General features: G+C 47.6%; 1 protein-coding gene across 1 annotated transcript in view; it reads left to right on the top strand.

Moving 5' to 3' along the window:
• Positions 1 to 16,320, top strand: part of LOC105474782 (G protein-coupled receptor 137B) — a 70,985-nt gene that overhangs the window by 16,629 nt on the left and 38,036 nt on the right. The window contains exon 2 of the mRNA XM_071073930.1: positions 11,634 to 11,683. Coding sequence (XP_070930031.1) covers positions 11,634 to 11,683 — 50 coding nt within the window. The remainder of the gene's footprint in view (positions 1 to 11,633; positions 11,684 to 16,320) is intronic.

Genomic DNA, 16,320 nt, shown 5'->3' with positions numbered 1-16,320 from the left:
TATCAGGTGGCAGGCATTTGTCTAAGTGCTCTGCATGTCTGTTAATGCACCAAACGCTTATGAAAACCGGGTGGATGGTGTTATTAGTCTCATTTTACAGATGAGGTACTTGAGGCACAGAGGGGTCAGGTGACTTTTCAAGGCCACACAGCCAACAATTGGTGGAGCCAGGATTCAAGCCCTGGTAAGCCAGCTCCAGATTCCACACTCTTAACCATCCCTCTGTATCCCTCTGCCAGAGAGGGCTACACAGCTATGGCCTGTTATATAGGAGTAGCGTCGTCTGTCAGTATACGTGGGGGACTGGTTCTAGGACCCCCAAGTATGTCCAGACCTCCACATACTCACATCACTGCAGAACCGGCATATACAAAGAGTTGGTCCTCCTTATACTCAGGTTTTACATCCTGAGAACATCATAGTTTTGATTCCCATTCAGTTGAAAAAAATCCATGTATAGGTACACCCATGCGGTTTAAACCCATGCTGCCCGGGGGTCAACCGTGCTGTGCCTTAGTGAAGATGCATGAACTAGACCTGTGTGTATCAACATAGATATATTCCAAACATCTAATCATGGGGAATAAACAAACTGCAGAAGGCTATGGAAGGTATTAATGCATCCATATAAAGTGCAGAACCGTGCCGGACAGTACACTGTATCGTTCATGAATACCCGTGTACCTAGTGAAAGCCTGCCTGGGCTTTTTTTTTTTTTTTTTTTTTTTTTGAGACGGAGTCTCGCTCTGTCACCCAGGCTGGAGTACAGTGGCCGGATCTCAGCTCACTGCAAGCTCTGTCTCCCAGGTTTATGCCATTCTCCTGCCTCAGCCTCCCGAGTAGCTGGGACTACAGGCGCCCGCCACCTCGCCCGGCTAGTTTTTTTGTATTTTGTAGTAGAGACGGGGTTTCACCGTGTTAGCCAGGATGGTCTCGATCTCCTGACCTTGTGATCCGCCCGTCTCGGCCTCCCAAAGTGCTGGGATTACAGGCTTGAGCCACCGCGCCCGGCCCTGCCTGGGCTTAAAAACACAAAATTCGAGATAGCGATTACTTTCCTGGGAGCCAGCGGCACCAGGAGGGGCAGGCTGGGAGCTCCAGCTGTGTCATTTTTATTTATTAAACCACAGCTGGGGCCAGACATGGTGGCTCACGCCTGTAATCCCAACACTTTGGGAGGCTGAGGTGTGCGGATCACGTGAGGTCAGGAGTTTGAGACCAGCCTGGCCAACATGGTGAAACTCTGTCTCTACTAAAAATACAAAAATTAGCTGAGTGTGGTGGTTGGGAGGCATGAGAATCGCTTGAACCCAGGAGGCAGAGGTTGCAGTGAACCGAGATGCTGCCACTGTGCTCCAGCCTGGGCGACAAAAGTGAAACTCTGTCTCAGAAACAAACAAACAAACAAAATATAGCTGGAGCAAACGTGGCAAAGTGTTAAGGATGGAGTGTTGGGTGCATGAGTATTTGCTGTTATTTGTATATACATAAACGATTTTATAATATAAAATTTCAACTTGCCATGCATTTGTAGCATTTTCAGATGAATTTGCATACATCCGTTTTGAACCAGCGTGTGTGATAGAGACTGGTTTCTTTAGTCTGGAGTCTGTGCTTGGTGCATTGAGAGTTTCAGACCCCCTCAGTTACTGCGAGGGTCTCCTCAGGGGTCTCAGCCCACAGGCAGGTAGGATCAGGATGCACCCCTTTTGAGGATAGGGGGATTATGAAGTGTCCAGAGAGTGGTGGCACAGAAGTGGAGACACTAGGGTGTCCAAATGTGGCTCCTGGCTTCGGGGAGATGATTTATAAAGTAAAATGGCTTCAGAGATTCTGAATCAAGCACGGTTTAGAAGCATCGTGCTTCGTTGGCTCATCACAGGCACTGCCGCCAGGGACATTGGAGGTGACTTCTGTTGAGTTTTGCTGACTGCACAGGAGACACTGTCATACCCACAGAGAACAGCAGGGGACATTTCTGCCAGAAACATCACTATGACATAGTAAAAATGATTGTAACCCAGCAACTCAGGAGGCCGAAATGGGAGGATCACTTGAGTCTAGGAGTTCAAGACCAGCCTGGCCAATGTAGGGAGATATCATCTCTAAAAAATAAGATAAATTAGCCAGGCATTTGGGCTGCACCTGTGTATAGTCTCAGCTACTCAGGAGGTTAAGGCAGGAGGATCCCTGGAGCCCAGGAGGATGGAGGCTGCAGTGAGCTATGATGGTACCACCGCACTCAAAGCTGGGTGACAGAGCAAGACCCTGTTTCTTAAAAACAAACAAACAAAAAGATTGTAAGACAGCAAATGTCAACTTGAGTTAGTAGTTGAAAAAAATAGGCTGGGCGGGGTGGCTCATGCCTATAATCCCAGCACTTTGGGAGGCCGAGGCAGGCAGATCACAAGGTCAGGAGTTCAAGACCAGCCTGACCAACATGGTGAAACCCCGTCTCTTTTCGTATTTGTAAAAATACAAAAATGAACCAGGCATGGTGGTGAGTGCTTGTAATCCCAGCTACTCGGGAGGCTGAGGCAGGAGAATCGCCTGAACATGGGAGGTGGAGGTTTCAGTGAGTGAAGGTCGTACCCACTGTACTCCAGCCTGGGCAACAAGAGCAAAAGTCCATCTCCAAAAAAAAAAAAAAAAAAAATAGGCGAGCAGGAGTTCAAAGGGTGGGAACAAATCAGTGACGCGTGAACAGACTGATTTATGAGGGCAGGGGGCAGAGTCCAGCAGCTGCTCAAAGGTCTTTCTGCTTCTGTCGAAACAAGTACGTCACATGCAGAGTTCTAGGCCCTCCTGTGTCGTCCGAAGGATGGGGTGAAGGCCTGGGTTACCGAGGGGGCACAAGGCACCCACAGGTCGGGGATGAGGAGGCCTTGGCCCATTGTGGGAGCGGGTGGTGCGGAAAGCCCATGAGGGCTCTTGAACATTCCCCAGCACCTGACAGCGGCCAGCTGGGGACATCTTCCAGTTGCAGCTCAGCCTTCAAAGTCAAAAGCCAGCATCACCCACAGCACCATCCCCAGATCCATTCTAGGTTCTGCTGAGGTTTTAGGTGGGACTTTCAAAAGCAGAAGAAACGATGCTAAAACTGAAAGGAATTTGCCACTAGGGAGAAGTGCTTTCTTTTCACCGGATGACAGACTTCAGGGTTTCTGATGAAAGTCACTGCAATTTCTTCTTTCTCCTTCAGGCCTGATTCTGCTCCCCTCCCCTGTCCTCCCATCCTTTTTTGCCACAATGGGGGAAGCCCTGAAAAACCCTGGTGTTTTCAGAGGCTGTGTGGAGCCCAAGGAAGGGGAGGGAAAGGAAGTGGGGCTGTCATTTACTGACCATTCAGTTCCTGATCGGGTTCCCCAAGAAGCAGCTGGGACTCTCCAACCTGAGCTCACTTCCCCTGGGGTCTCTGTCGTTAGGCAGATGGCACCCCCATGGCTGTCCCTGCCATGCTCCCTCAGACCCCTCCCTGCTGCCTCAGTTTCTCGGCCTCCACCCTTCCCTGCCTCCTGCCTCTCCCTGCCTACCCTTCTCTGGACCCAGGCTCCTTCTGTCTGCCTACAAGCATGCTCAGGTCTCCCCATCTTAAAAACCAGGTCTGAACCCCCTGAAAACCTCTGTCTTGGATTTCACAAACATGCGCTTGTGGAAAGCAGTTTATGCTCTTGAACTGACTCACTGCTCCCACTTCCTCCTGCTGCCATCCAGGGCCTGCCCGTTCCCCCTCCAGCCTCCCTGTCAGCTGAGCCCGCCCTTGGCCAGGCCCTATGGCAGCTCAAGGTGAAGCGGTCCAGTCTCTCAGCCGCACTGGACACCCTGACTGTCCCCTGCCCCGGGCCTCTCTCCCCTGTAGTCTTTGAGGCCTTTACCACTGAGGGGACTGCTCCTTGACCTCCTCCCTACTCTTAATTTTTTTTTTTAATAACAGCTTTATTGAGATACAATTCACATTTTCTGTGCTGTCCCTATCTCAAAGTGTACCATATTCAGAGTTGCGCAGTGACCCCACAGTCCACTGTAGACCTTTTGCACCCCAGAAGGAACCCCGTGCCTCTTAGTGGTCACCCTCTATTTCCCCGCCATGCCCTCCAGGCCCAGGCATCCTGAATCTGCGTTGGGCCTCTGATTTGTCTTCATGTTCACCTTCTCTGTCAACCCGTGGTCTGCAGCCTTTGTTTTGCTCTGTACCCCAGGGACCCCTCTCACAGCACAGGTCTGCATTCCAACTGTGCCAATGCTCCCCCGAAGCCCTCCACACCCTTACCCTGGATGGCAGCCTCTTCCTGACTGGTTCGCGCCCCAGCCCGGCCTTCTGCTGCCCTCCCCAGCTCCAGGCTCCTGCAGCACCTTCTCTCCTCATCCCCTCCCTCACCGCTCCTAAGTCCACATGCAGGTTCACACCTCCTCATGCTTCCCACACCTCCTCATACCTCCCACAGCTCCACACACACTTCACACCTCCTCATGCCTCCCACTCACACCTCCCACTCACACCTCTTCATACCTCCCACACCTCCACATGCTTTTCACACCTCCTGTTATGGCTTGGCTGTGTCGCCATCCAAATCTCAGCTTGAATTTTATCTCCCAGAATTCCCATGTGTTGTGGGAGGGACCCACAGGGAGGTAATTGAATCATGGGGGCTGCTCTTTCCCATGCTATTCTTGTGATGGTGAATAAGTCTCACAAGATCTGATGGGTTTATCAGGGGTTTCTGCTTTTGCTTCCTCATTTTTTCTCTCTTGTCGCCACCATGTAAGAAGTGCCTTTTGCCTCCTGCCATGATTCTGAGGCCTCCCCAGCCATGTGGAATTGGAAGTCCAATTAAACCTCTCTTTCTTCTCAGTCTTGGGTATGTCTTTACCAGCAGTGGGAAAACGGACTAATACGGTAAATTGGTACCAGGAGTGGGGTGTTGCTGAAAAGATACCCAAAAATGTGAAGTAACTTTGGAACTGAGTAACAGACAGAGATTGCAACAGTTAGAGGACTCAGAAGAAGACAGGAAAGTGTGGGAAAGTTTGGAACTTCCTAGAGAATTGTTGAATGGCTTTGCCCAAAATGCTGATAGTGATATGGTCAATAAAATCCAGGCTGAGGTAGTCTCAGATAGAGATGAGGAACTTGTTGGGAACTGGAGCAAAGGTGACTCTTGTTATATTTTAGCAAAGAGATTGGTGGCATTTTACCCTTGCCCTAGAGATTTGTGGAACTTTGAACTTCAGAGAGGTGATTTAGGGTATCTGGCAGAAGAAATTTCTAAGCAACAAAACATTTAAGAGGTGACTTTAGTACTCTTAAAGGCATTCAGTTTTAAAAGGGAAACAGAGCATAAAAATTCAGAAAATTTGCAGCCTGACTATACAATAGAAAGGACAAACCGATTTTCTGAGAAGAAATTCAAGCAGGCTACAGAAATGTGTATTAATAGCAAAGAGCCTAGTATTAATCCTCAAGACCATGGGGAAAATATCCCTAGGCTATGTCAGAGACCTTCACGGCAGCCCCTCCCATCATAGGCCCTGAGTCCCAGGAGAAAAAAGGGGTTTTGTGGGCCGGGCCCAGGGTCCCCATACTGTGTGCAGCCTAGGGACTTCGTGCCCTGTGTCCCAGCTGCTCCAGCCATGGCTGAAAGGGGCCAATGTAGAGCTTGGGCTGTGGCTTCAGAGGGTGGAAGCCCCAAGCCTTGACAGCTTCCATATGGTATTGAGCCTGCAGGTGCACAGAAGTCAAGAACTGAGGTTTGGGAACCTCTGCCTAGATTTCAGAAGTTGTATGGAAATGCGTGGATGCCCAGGCAAAAGTTTGCTGTGGGGGTGGGGCCCTCATGGAGAACCTCTGCTGGGGCAGTGCAGAAGGGAAATGTGGGGTCAGAGCCCCCACATAGAGTCCCTACTGGGGCACCACCTAGTGGAGCTGTGAGAAGAGGGTCACTGTCCTCCAGACCCCAGAATGGTAGATCCACAGACAGCTTGCACCGTGCACCTGGAAAAGTCACAGACACTCAACACCAGCCTGTGAAAGCAGCCGGGAGGGAGGCTGTACCCTGCAAAGTCACAGGGGCGGAGCTGCCCAAGACCATGGGAACCTACCTCTTGCATCACCATGACCTGGATATGAGACTTGGAGTCAAAGGAGATCATTTTGGAGCTTTAAAATTTGACTGACTTGCTGGATTTCAGACTTGCATGGGCCCTGTAACCACTTTGTTTTGGCCAGTTTCTCCCACTTGGAATGGCTGTATTTACCCAATGCCTGTACCTCCATTGTATCTAGGAAGTAACTAGCTTGCTTTTGATTTTACAGGCTCATAGGCAGAAGGGACTTGCCTTATCTCAGATGAAACTTTGGACTGTGGACTTCTAGGTTAATGCTGAAATGAGTTAAGACTTTGGGGGACTGTTGGGAAGGCACGATTGGTTTTGAAATATGAGGACATGAGATGTGGAGGGGCCAGGGATGGAATGATATGATTTGACTGTGTCCCCATCTAAATCTCAACTTGAATTGTATCTCCCAGAATTTCCATGTGTTGTGGGAGGGACCTGTGGGGAGGTAATTGAATCATGGGGGCCAGTCTTTCCTGCGCTGTTCTCGTGATAGTGAATAAGTCTCAGGAGATCTGATGGGATTATCAGGGGTTTCCGCTTTTGCTTCCTTCTCATTTTTTCCTCTTGCCACTGCCGTGTAAGAAGTGCCTTTTGCCACCACCCGTGATTTTGAGGCTTCCCTAGCCATGTGGAATTGTAAGTCCAATTAAACCTCTTTTTCTTCCAAGTCTCGCATATGCCTTCATCAGCAGCATGAAAACAGACTAATACACCTCCTCATACCTCCCATGCCTCCACACTTTTCACACCTCCTCACACCTCCACACACCTCCCATACTGCCTCACACTTCCTACACCTCCCATATCTCCACACACTTTTCACACCTCTTCCCATCTCCTCCCACCTCCCGCACCTCCCCATGCATTCCTACACCTCTCATACCTCCTCACACCTCCCATGCCTCCTCACACTTTTCAATACCTCCTCACACCTCCCATGCCTCTCCACACCTCCCCATGCCTCCCCACACTTCTCACACTTCCCATACCTCCTCACACCACTGGTACTTATTACTGACATGTCTGTCTGCCTGTGTATTTCTCTGGGACAGGCCCAGCTTCTCCTTCTTTTTACAATTCTTGGGTCCAACCCAGTGTCTGGTGCAGACTTAATGCTGAGTATCAGTTGACCTGACTTGAACACCAGCAGTCGGAAAGCCAGGATGATGTAAATTTTCATCTGGCCTCATTTGTTCCTTAGCCTCTCATAGGGGTCACATCTCCCTCTTTTTCATTCTCGTACATCTGGGGACACTGAGCAGGGAGTGCCCACTCTGTCAAAGCACCAGAGAGTATGACAACAGAATTAATGTCTGCTTCCCCACAGGAGCCGTCGCCCCTCCCAGCCAAGTTCCTGCCAAGGTCAGTGGGAGCCAGTGCAGACTGGCAGAGATGGGCAGCCGGATATGAGAGCCCGGCCAGTCAGAGAGCCAGGGTGAGCCAGGAGGTTTAGCTCAAGTTCCAGACACCCATCAGTCTTTAGTACAGTCTCTCAGAACACACAGGGGAGTGGGTGGGAGAGTTTATATTTTTATTTTTGAAAACTTGGTTTATGCCCTTTAATTAATGAGGGCAAAAGTTGTACTGAAATTATATGTGTGTGTGCTGATATTATCTATATAATAAGTTATATAGATAATGTAAGTGCATATATATATTATTTCAGTTTCACATGCCAGGAGTTAAAACACAACTTTAAGGAATTTAAGTTTAGGGATTAACTTGAAGGATTAAGGAAGTTTCTAAGCACAGCTTGAATAGTGCCCAGATGAATTCAAGAGAGAGAGAGAGAGAGAAAGAGATAGATACATAGATGGATGGATGCATGGAGTTTCGCTCTTGTTGCCCAGGCTAGAGTGCAATGGTGTAATTGTGCAACAGTTCAGCTCACTGCAACCTCTGCCTCCCGGGTTCAGGCAATTCTCCTGCTTCAGCCTCCCAAGTAGCTGGGATTCCAGGCATCTGCCACCACACCTGGCTAATTTTTATAGTTTTAGTGGAGACAGGGTTTCACCATGTTGGCCAGGTTGGTCTTGAACTCCTGACCTCTGGTGATCCACTTGCCTCAGTCTTCCAAAGTGCTGGGATTACAGGTGTGAGCCACTGCACCCAGCCCGAATTCAAGATATATTGCCACAAATTATAAGAAGTGGATAGAGTTTTTCAAAATCATGGTCAAGGCTTTTATTTTGATGTTGTTAGCACTGTGGCTTTGAGCTTGGGAGGATCAAAATGACTGATTTAACATCAGATTGTGCCTTGATATGCTGATGACTTTTTCCCTTCAGGCAGGGAGGTGGATCTAGTGATGAAATGAGTGAGGGTTTGTGAATTATCCGCTTCTTGGCTGGTGTAAGTCATCCTTTCCTTTCAGGGCTAGAATGGTGAACTCCAGGGCCCTCTTGTACTCAGTGCATTGCTTGATCTGTGTTCATGTTCGTGCGGTAAAGGCTGGGGAGCATCTTAAAGTTGCTGCTGCTTCTCCTTTGTTGTTGTTATTGTTATCATCACTCTTATTAAGGCTGCCGTGAACCTTCTGTTCATACTTGGTTCCATAGCACAGTGCTTTGCAAACTCTATTCCCGGGAACACGCATTAGGAAGACTGTAATTGGTCAAATAAATTTGGAAAACCACTGTCTACCGTATGTTTCTCTTGAAGGTTGACAATGTATCTGCCTTTGAAAGGCTCTGAGAATTCCTGCAGGGGGAGACAGTTTTCCTAGCAGTTTCTGAACTTGTTTGATCACATGACATTTATTTTCAGTAATATTTCTTACTAATTTCCAGTTCTGCTGGGACAGCTTGAGGAGGCCTGCCTCAGAATAAATTCTTACAAGTGGAATTGTTGGGGCAAAGCATATGAACATTTATGTATGGTGGCCCGGAGCGCTGCAATATAGCCGCTTTATGTGTTGGGTAAGAGTAATCCAGGAGCGTTGAACTGAGTTCCCTAACACTCAGTAAACCCCACTAAGTGGGCAAAATACCAGAACAGATTTTTATATTGAACGGGTCAAACACTTTTTTAAAAATTCTGTAGTTTCTTCTTCTTACTTTGGCATTTGTGAAGAAGCCTCAGTTATTAAAAGCAAGATCCCTCAGGACTGTTTAACAGAAGGGCATTGTTCTACGTTGCATGAAATCAGTAGCATATTTTGTAATGGAACTTTGGAGTCATGTATTAATCTGTTTCTTGTTTCTAAGAGAGGTTGTTTGGTAACATGTCCTTTTATGGGTATCAGAGAAATACCAAAGGTGATGTGTCTTGACTGAAATCCCGTGGGGGGTTGTCAGATAAAGCAGAACCAGGACTTCTTTAAAGGAGGGTCGCTGTACTGAGCCATCTGTTGCGCCATTACCAGAGAAAAATATTTTAATATATACATGGTGTAAACCCCTACCTCTTACCTATTTCCAAAAAGGATTTATGACAAAGAGAAAACTCACAGCAGAACCAAATAATTCTTCTAGAAGGTTGGAAGGCTCACCTGTGAAGCTCGGAGGAGGTTATAAAAGGGAAGAGGTGCTTACTTAAAAGTCTTTAGGAATGACGGGGCACAGTGGCTCACGCATGTAATCCCAGCACTTTGGGAGGCCAAGGTGAGTGGAGCACTTGAGGTCAGGTGTGAGCCACCATGCCTGGCCATCATAAGATCATTATTTTATGGTTTTTTTTAAGAGCTGAGGCCTCACACTGTGTTGGCGAGGGTGGTCCCGAACTCCTGGGCACAAGCGATCCTCCCACTTCAGCCATTTCCCTGAGAAGCAGCGGAGAGTGGATGTGACCGGGGATTCATGAGGCAGAGGAGGACCAGGCGGATATGCACGTTGAGCACTGGGGTTCAGGAGCTTCAGGGGGCTGTGGGAGGAAAGGCCCTGAGGCTGAGGGTGGGTTTAGGAACTCCATGGAGAGCAGTTTGCTTGCAAGTGGGGAATCTGAGTCTTCTTTCCCCACCCCAGCTTCATTGAGGTATAATTGACAAAGATGGAATATATTCAAAGTGTGCACTGTGATGTTTTGATAATACATATACATGAGGAATGATTCCCACAGTCAAGCTAGTTAATAACATATCCATCACCTTACATAGTTGCCCACCCTTGTTTTGTGGTGAGAACACTTAAGATCTCTCTTAGCAAATTTCAAGTATACAATACATTGTTACAGACTGTAGTCACCACGCTGTGGAACTCGCCGGGACTTACTCAACATGGCTGGAGGACACTACGCTAAGTGAAAGAAGCCAGGCACAGAAAGACAAATAGATCCCACTTATATGTGGAATCTAAACAGGTTAGAACTTGTAGAAATAGAGAGTACAGTGGTGGTTGCCAGGAGCTGGGGGATGAGGGGGCTGTGGGGGGAGAATGGAGAGATGTTGGTCAAAGAGTCCAGACTTGCTGGAATGCGGGTCTTCAGCTACTCGACAGATTGTTTCTGAAAAGCTATCCTGTCTCCTCCAGTCTTCCACACCCTTTCTGTCTTCTCCCAGTACTGTACTGCAACCCTATTAAACCCCAGGGATCTGCGTGCTCATGTATAACTGCTCCACGGGCTACCCCAGTCCCCAGAGACCCCCCCGCCCACTGAGATCCCCATGAGCCTGGGCCCCTGCTTGAATCTCCAGCACATGCTGTAGCAGTAGCAGCCTCCCTGTCTGGGGAGTGGAAGCGTGCGTGGATGTCTACTTTCTGCCTCCTCTTCACCTTCTCGAAGGCTCTGCCAGGCTCTCTGCCATCCAGTGTGTGTGGGCAATTCAGCAATTGTGAAGACTTAGAAAAGAGCTTGAGAAATGCCAGTCTGCAATATTTCTCTTTTAGAAAACAGTCCAGTGTAATACTTCCATAGTCCAGAGACGTTTTGTTATTTTAAATGTACTGCAATGTTTGAGGCCTGGGTAGGCAGACACTTACTAATTTGGTGCCAGCAAAAATGCTAATAAAGAGAGTGGACTGCTTATCTTAAATAAGAATCTTAAGGCCGGGTGTGGTGGCTCATGCCTGTAATCCCAGCACTTTGGGAGGCTGAGGCTGGTGGATCACCTGAGGTCAGGAGGTCGATACCAGCCTGGCTAACATGGTGAAATCCCATCTCTACTAAAAATACAAAAATTAACTGGGTGTGGTGACACCTGTAATCCCAGCTACTCGGGAGGCTGAGGCAGGAGAATCACTTGAACCCAGGAGGCAGAGGTTGCAGTGAGCCGAAATGGCGCCATTGCACTCCAGCTTGGGCAACGAGAGTGAAATTCCATCTCAAAAAAAAAAAAAAAATCTTAAGAGAAATACTTGGCCATGGTAGACTAGTAATACATTTACTTTTGTTTTCTTTTTTTTAACCATCCTTTACTGTTAAAACTGTATGTGCAATATAAGAAATATTTGGCATAACAAATGTGGATGTTTCCATTACAAAATACATGCCCCAGCACCGGGGGCTGCACGGGCAGAGGAATTCCCAGTGATGGTATCAATCTGGTTCTGTCAACCTGCCATGTTTTTCTGTCGTTGCAGGTGATTTTCAAAGCCAAGTCAAAATATTCTCCAGAATTACTCAAATACCGGTAAGTACCGCAGGGCATCTCTTTCTGTGGTAGAAGGGGAAAGTGCTGACATGTGAGTCTCATCTCTCCGTCAGGGTTTGCACACATCGCTGCTCTGTGAGCCGCCAGAAGCAGTCCTGCCTGCTGGCTGGCTGCCCACAAGCATCGTGTGCATTGCCGGTGACAGTCAGGTCATCGAATCATGACTTCATGAATCATGGGGGCTTGCATCATACTTACCCAGTTCGGAAACAAGAGCCTGGTGCCTTTCCTAACAGGAGGAAACAGATGGGAATAAAATAGGTGTATGTTGCCTCTAAACCTTTCTGAGAAGAGCCTCAGCAGAAGGAAACAGGGTTCCTTGAAGATGCGGTGCTTTGCCAGGTGCTCCCCGTTCCCCATCCTGCCCCTCCCATCCTCCCAGTGCAGGTGCAGTTGCAGGTGTAGGTGCAGGTGCAGCTGCAGCTGTGGAAGGGCCTTGCCCCTGCAGCCTACCACCTGGTGGCCTTACGTGCCTTATCTCAGCTGCTGGTAGGCTCCGGCTCCTTGTTTTCCGGAACTTCAGAGCCCATTGAACCCTAAGTTGCTACACAGCTACTTGAAAGGTATCCATCCACATCCAGAAATACCGTTCTGACCATTCAGTGCTCAGTTAGGCACCACGAGGAAGAATGTATTATAGTTGAGAAGTGGACACTATATTTGTAAAGATGGCTTAACACAAAGGCTTGCAGAATCAGGCAAAGCAGGATATGTAACATGCCAAAAGCATGGACACCGGGAGGCATGGACATTTTGTGGAAGAAGAGAGGCTTGTGCCGGAGTGTAATCTGGAAGGGAACCTCTTAAGTTATGTGAAGAGGGGGATCTGCATTTTTTTTTTTTTTTTTTTTTGAGACCGAGTCTCGCTCTGTCCCCCTGGCTGGAGTGCAATGGCGCGATCTCGGCTCACTGCAAGCTCTGCCTCCCGGGATCACGCCATTCTCCTGCCTCAGCCTCCCGAGTAGCTGGGACTACAGGCGCCCGCCACCTCGCCCAGCTAATTTTTTTTTTTTGTATTTTTAGTAGAGACGGGGTTTCCTGACCTTGTGATCCGCCCGCCTCGGCCTCCCAAAGTGCTGGGATTACAGGCGTGAGCCATCGCGCCCGGCCTGCATTTTCCTATGTAGGGGTTCATAGCTCTCCCCAGATTTTCAAAGAGGCCTATGACTTTCCTAAGGCCAAGAACCAGTGGCTTAAAGAATAGTCAGGTTTGGCCAGGCATGGAGGCTCACGCCTGTAATCCCAGCACTTTGGGAGGCCAAGGTGGTCTGATCACTTGAGGTCAGGAGTTCGAGACCAGCCTGGCCAACACAGTGAAACCCTGTCTCTACTAAAAATACAAAAACTATCTGGGCGAGCTGGCGCACATCTGTTGTCTCAGCTACTTAGGAGGCTGAGGTGGGAGAATCACTTGAGCTCAGGAGGCAGAGGTTTCAGTGAGCCAAGATTGCACCACTGTGCTCCAGCCTGGGCAAGAGAGTGAGAATCTGTCTCAAAAAAAAAAAGAATGGTCAGGTTTGACTGGGGTTGGGGGAGGAGAGCAGCCCTCTGGAAGAGGCGAGGGGGTGCAGCGTGAGTCCAGGGGTTCTGGCGTCTCTGCCCAGGAGAACTCCACTGCCTCTGGCAAACATTTCTGAAAAGGTGACTCTGGCCATCACCTCCTTGGGTCAAAATGAAAAATTATTTTGTCATTTTTTAAAATATGTTAAATCGTATACATATTTTATTTAAATATATATCATCTAAAAATACATAAAGACTTTTTACTTAAAATTCTGAAGGTGTAATAGTTTAATCCTGAGTTTATATCCAAGGAAACCAGTTCAGAAAGTTTCTCTGAAGTTCAGAAAGTTCTGTGAAGGTGCCTGGGCCAAGATATAAGTCCCAAGACTCACCATCCCGGGCTTTGTTTTGTTTTTCACCTGATCTTGCTGTCTCCCTTCACTGCTTTGCACGTGGCTCAGTTCACGTCTCTGCCAGACTCAGGTGGAACCTCAGCATCTGCTATGAAATGATGTTGGTCCCAAGGAGAGCAATTTAAAGTGCAGGTTGAGTGTCCCTAATTTGAAATGCTTGGGACCAAAAGTATTTCAGATTTCAGATTGGATTTTGAAATATTTGCATATACAGGCTGGGCACAGTGGCTCACTTCTGTAATCCTAGCACTTTGGGAGGCTGAAGAGGGTGGATCATTTGAGGTCAGAAGTTTGAGACCAGTCTGACCAACATGGTGAAACCCCGTTTCTACTAAAAATACAAAAATTAGCTGGGTGTGGTGGCAGGCGCCTGTAATCCCAGCTACCCAGGAGGCTGAGATGGGAGAACTGCGTAAGCCTAAGGGGTGGAGGTTGCAGTGTGTGGAGATCACGCCACTGCACTCCAGCCTGGGCAACAGAGCGGACTCTGTCTCAAAAAAAAAAAAAGGAAAAAGAAATACTTGTGTATACATAATGAGAGATGAGGGGATTGGATGGGACACAAGTCTAACATGAAATGTATTTATGTTTCAAATACACCTTATACACATCTCCTGAAGGCAATTTTATACAGTATTTTTAATAATTCAGCATAAAACAGTTTTAACTGTTTTGACTGCAATCCATCACATAAAGTCCGGTGTGGAATTCTCCAATTGTAGCATCATGTTGATAGATGCTCAAAAAGTTTCAGATTTTGGAGCATTTCAGATTTTGAATTTTCAGGTTAGGGATGTTCAACCCGTATAAAGTACAAGTAGACAGTTTCCTCTCTTCTCCAGTAACAAAATAGTAGCCTCGCCTCTGCATCTATAGTCTTTGCCCTGCATGCCCCCAACCAGAAATGTACGTCAAAGCATGAGTGAAGATGGGTGTGGAGAACATTCTGTCTGATTAGATCATGGAACTGATTTTATCTTGGAAGCAGTTGAGGCTAGGGTAATTAAGTGTCTTCTAAAGGTGGAATATGAAAGCACTGGTCAGAAGGGAAATTGTTTAAAAAGCTTTCAACCTCTGAGCACAAGGACTGGGGTCTTCAGGTGAGAAGATATGTGCGTGGGGCAGTCCTCGCTTGATCCTTGAGCCAAAGTGTACCTCAAAGACAGGCTGTGCTGACAGTTATGGCTGCATTTTATTGGGAAGGGATTTGCAGAAATGAAGGGAGAAGATGGGGAGAAATATAGTTGGATCCAGATGTTAAAAATGAGATGTTTGGGACCCGGCACGGTGGCTCATGCCTGTAATCCCAGCACTTTGGGAGGCCGAGGTGGGCAGATCACCTGAGGTCAGGAGTTCAAGACCATCCTGGCCAACATGGTGAAATCCCGTCCCTACTAAAAATAGAAAAATTAGCCGGGCGTGGTGGTGCACACCTGTAATCCCAGCTACTTGGGAGACTGAGGCAGGAGAATCACTTGAACCCAGGAGGTCGAGGTTGCGGTGAGCTGAGATTGCGCCGTTGCATACCAGCCTGGGCAACAAGAACAAAAACGCCATCTCAAAAAAAAAAAAAAGAAAAAAAAAAGTGAGATGTTTGGGCCAGTGAAGTTGGAGAGTTCCTTGAAACAGGAGGGTGAGGTTTCAATGGGAGATGCCTGTTAACCCAGTCCTAGTGATTTTGTTGCCAAATGTAAAGAAATACTAGGAGTTATTCCTGTGTAGGCACATCTTTAGTCTCATCTATAGAATTCCTCAGTTCTCTTAAACCAGACGCCACTAGAGACATTTCAGGCCACAGTCTGTCCCTTGAGATGATTTGGTATGTTGGCTTCTAAATAGATTGGCTTCTCTAATTTAATCATGACTCCCTTGAAATAAAACATGAGCCATTGGTCTAGAACTAGTTGAAACTTTCCACTCCAATCTATTCCTGTGGTAATTCACTGGTTTTGAAGATAATTTATATTCAGCTCAGCCAAGAACCACTTTATTTTTCACTTAAAACCTCCTCTGCCCTCCCACATCTGCTAGCTCGAGTTTTGCTGGAGTGGAAGGCAGTTTGATTCAGGCTTTCTCTTTCTCAGTCTGTGTATTTTAATTTATTTGGTTTAAGAAATGTGAACATTGGGCATGGGAGTGCTCAAGAACACGTTGATTTTAAACATTTTCAACTGTTTGCCCTCTAGCTTTGTGATTTTTTAAATAAGTAAAAAATATAGTGAGCCAGGTTTTCTTTTTTTTTTTTTTTTTAAAGAGACAAGGTCTCAACCAGGCTGGAGTGCAGTGGCGGTGGTGCAGTCATAGCTCACTACAGCCTTAATCTCCTGGGCTCAAGCGATCCTCCTGCCTCAGCTTCCTAAGTAGCTGGGAATACATGTGTACGTCGCTACATCCAGCTACCAAAAAAAAAATTTTTTTTGTAGAGACAGTGTCTTGCTATGTTGCCCAGGCTGGCCTTGAACTCCTGGACTCAAGCAACTCTCCCTCCTCGGCTTCACAGAGTGCTGGGATTATAGGTACACGCCACCATGCCTGGCCTGCTTTTCCGTTTCTTTAAGTGAAAAAGCAGTGGCTTATGTTTGTAATCCTAGCGCTTTGGGAGGCTGAGGTGGGAGCATCACTTGAACCCTGGAATTCAAGACCAGCCGTGACAACAGAGCAAGATCCCATTGCTACCAAAAAAAAAAAAAAAAATCAGCT

The sequence above is a fragment of the Macaca nemestrina genome, chromosome 1 (genome assembly GCF_043159975.1).
Source record: "Macaca nemestrina isolate mMacNem1 chromosome 1, mMacNem.hap1, whole genome shotgun sequence".
NCBI lineage: Eukaryota > Metazoa > Chordata > Mammalia > Primates > Cercopithecidae > Macaca > Macaca nemestrina.
The sequence above is the reverse complement of the archived record's forward strand: the minus strand, read 5'-3'. Positions and strand labels throughout refer to the sequence as shown.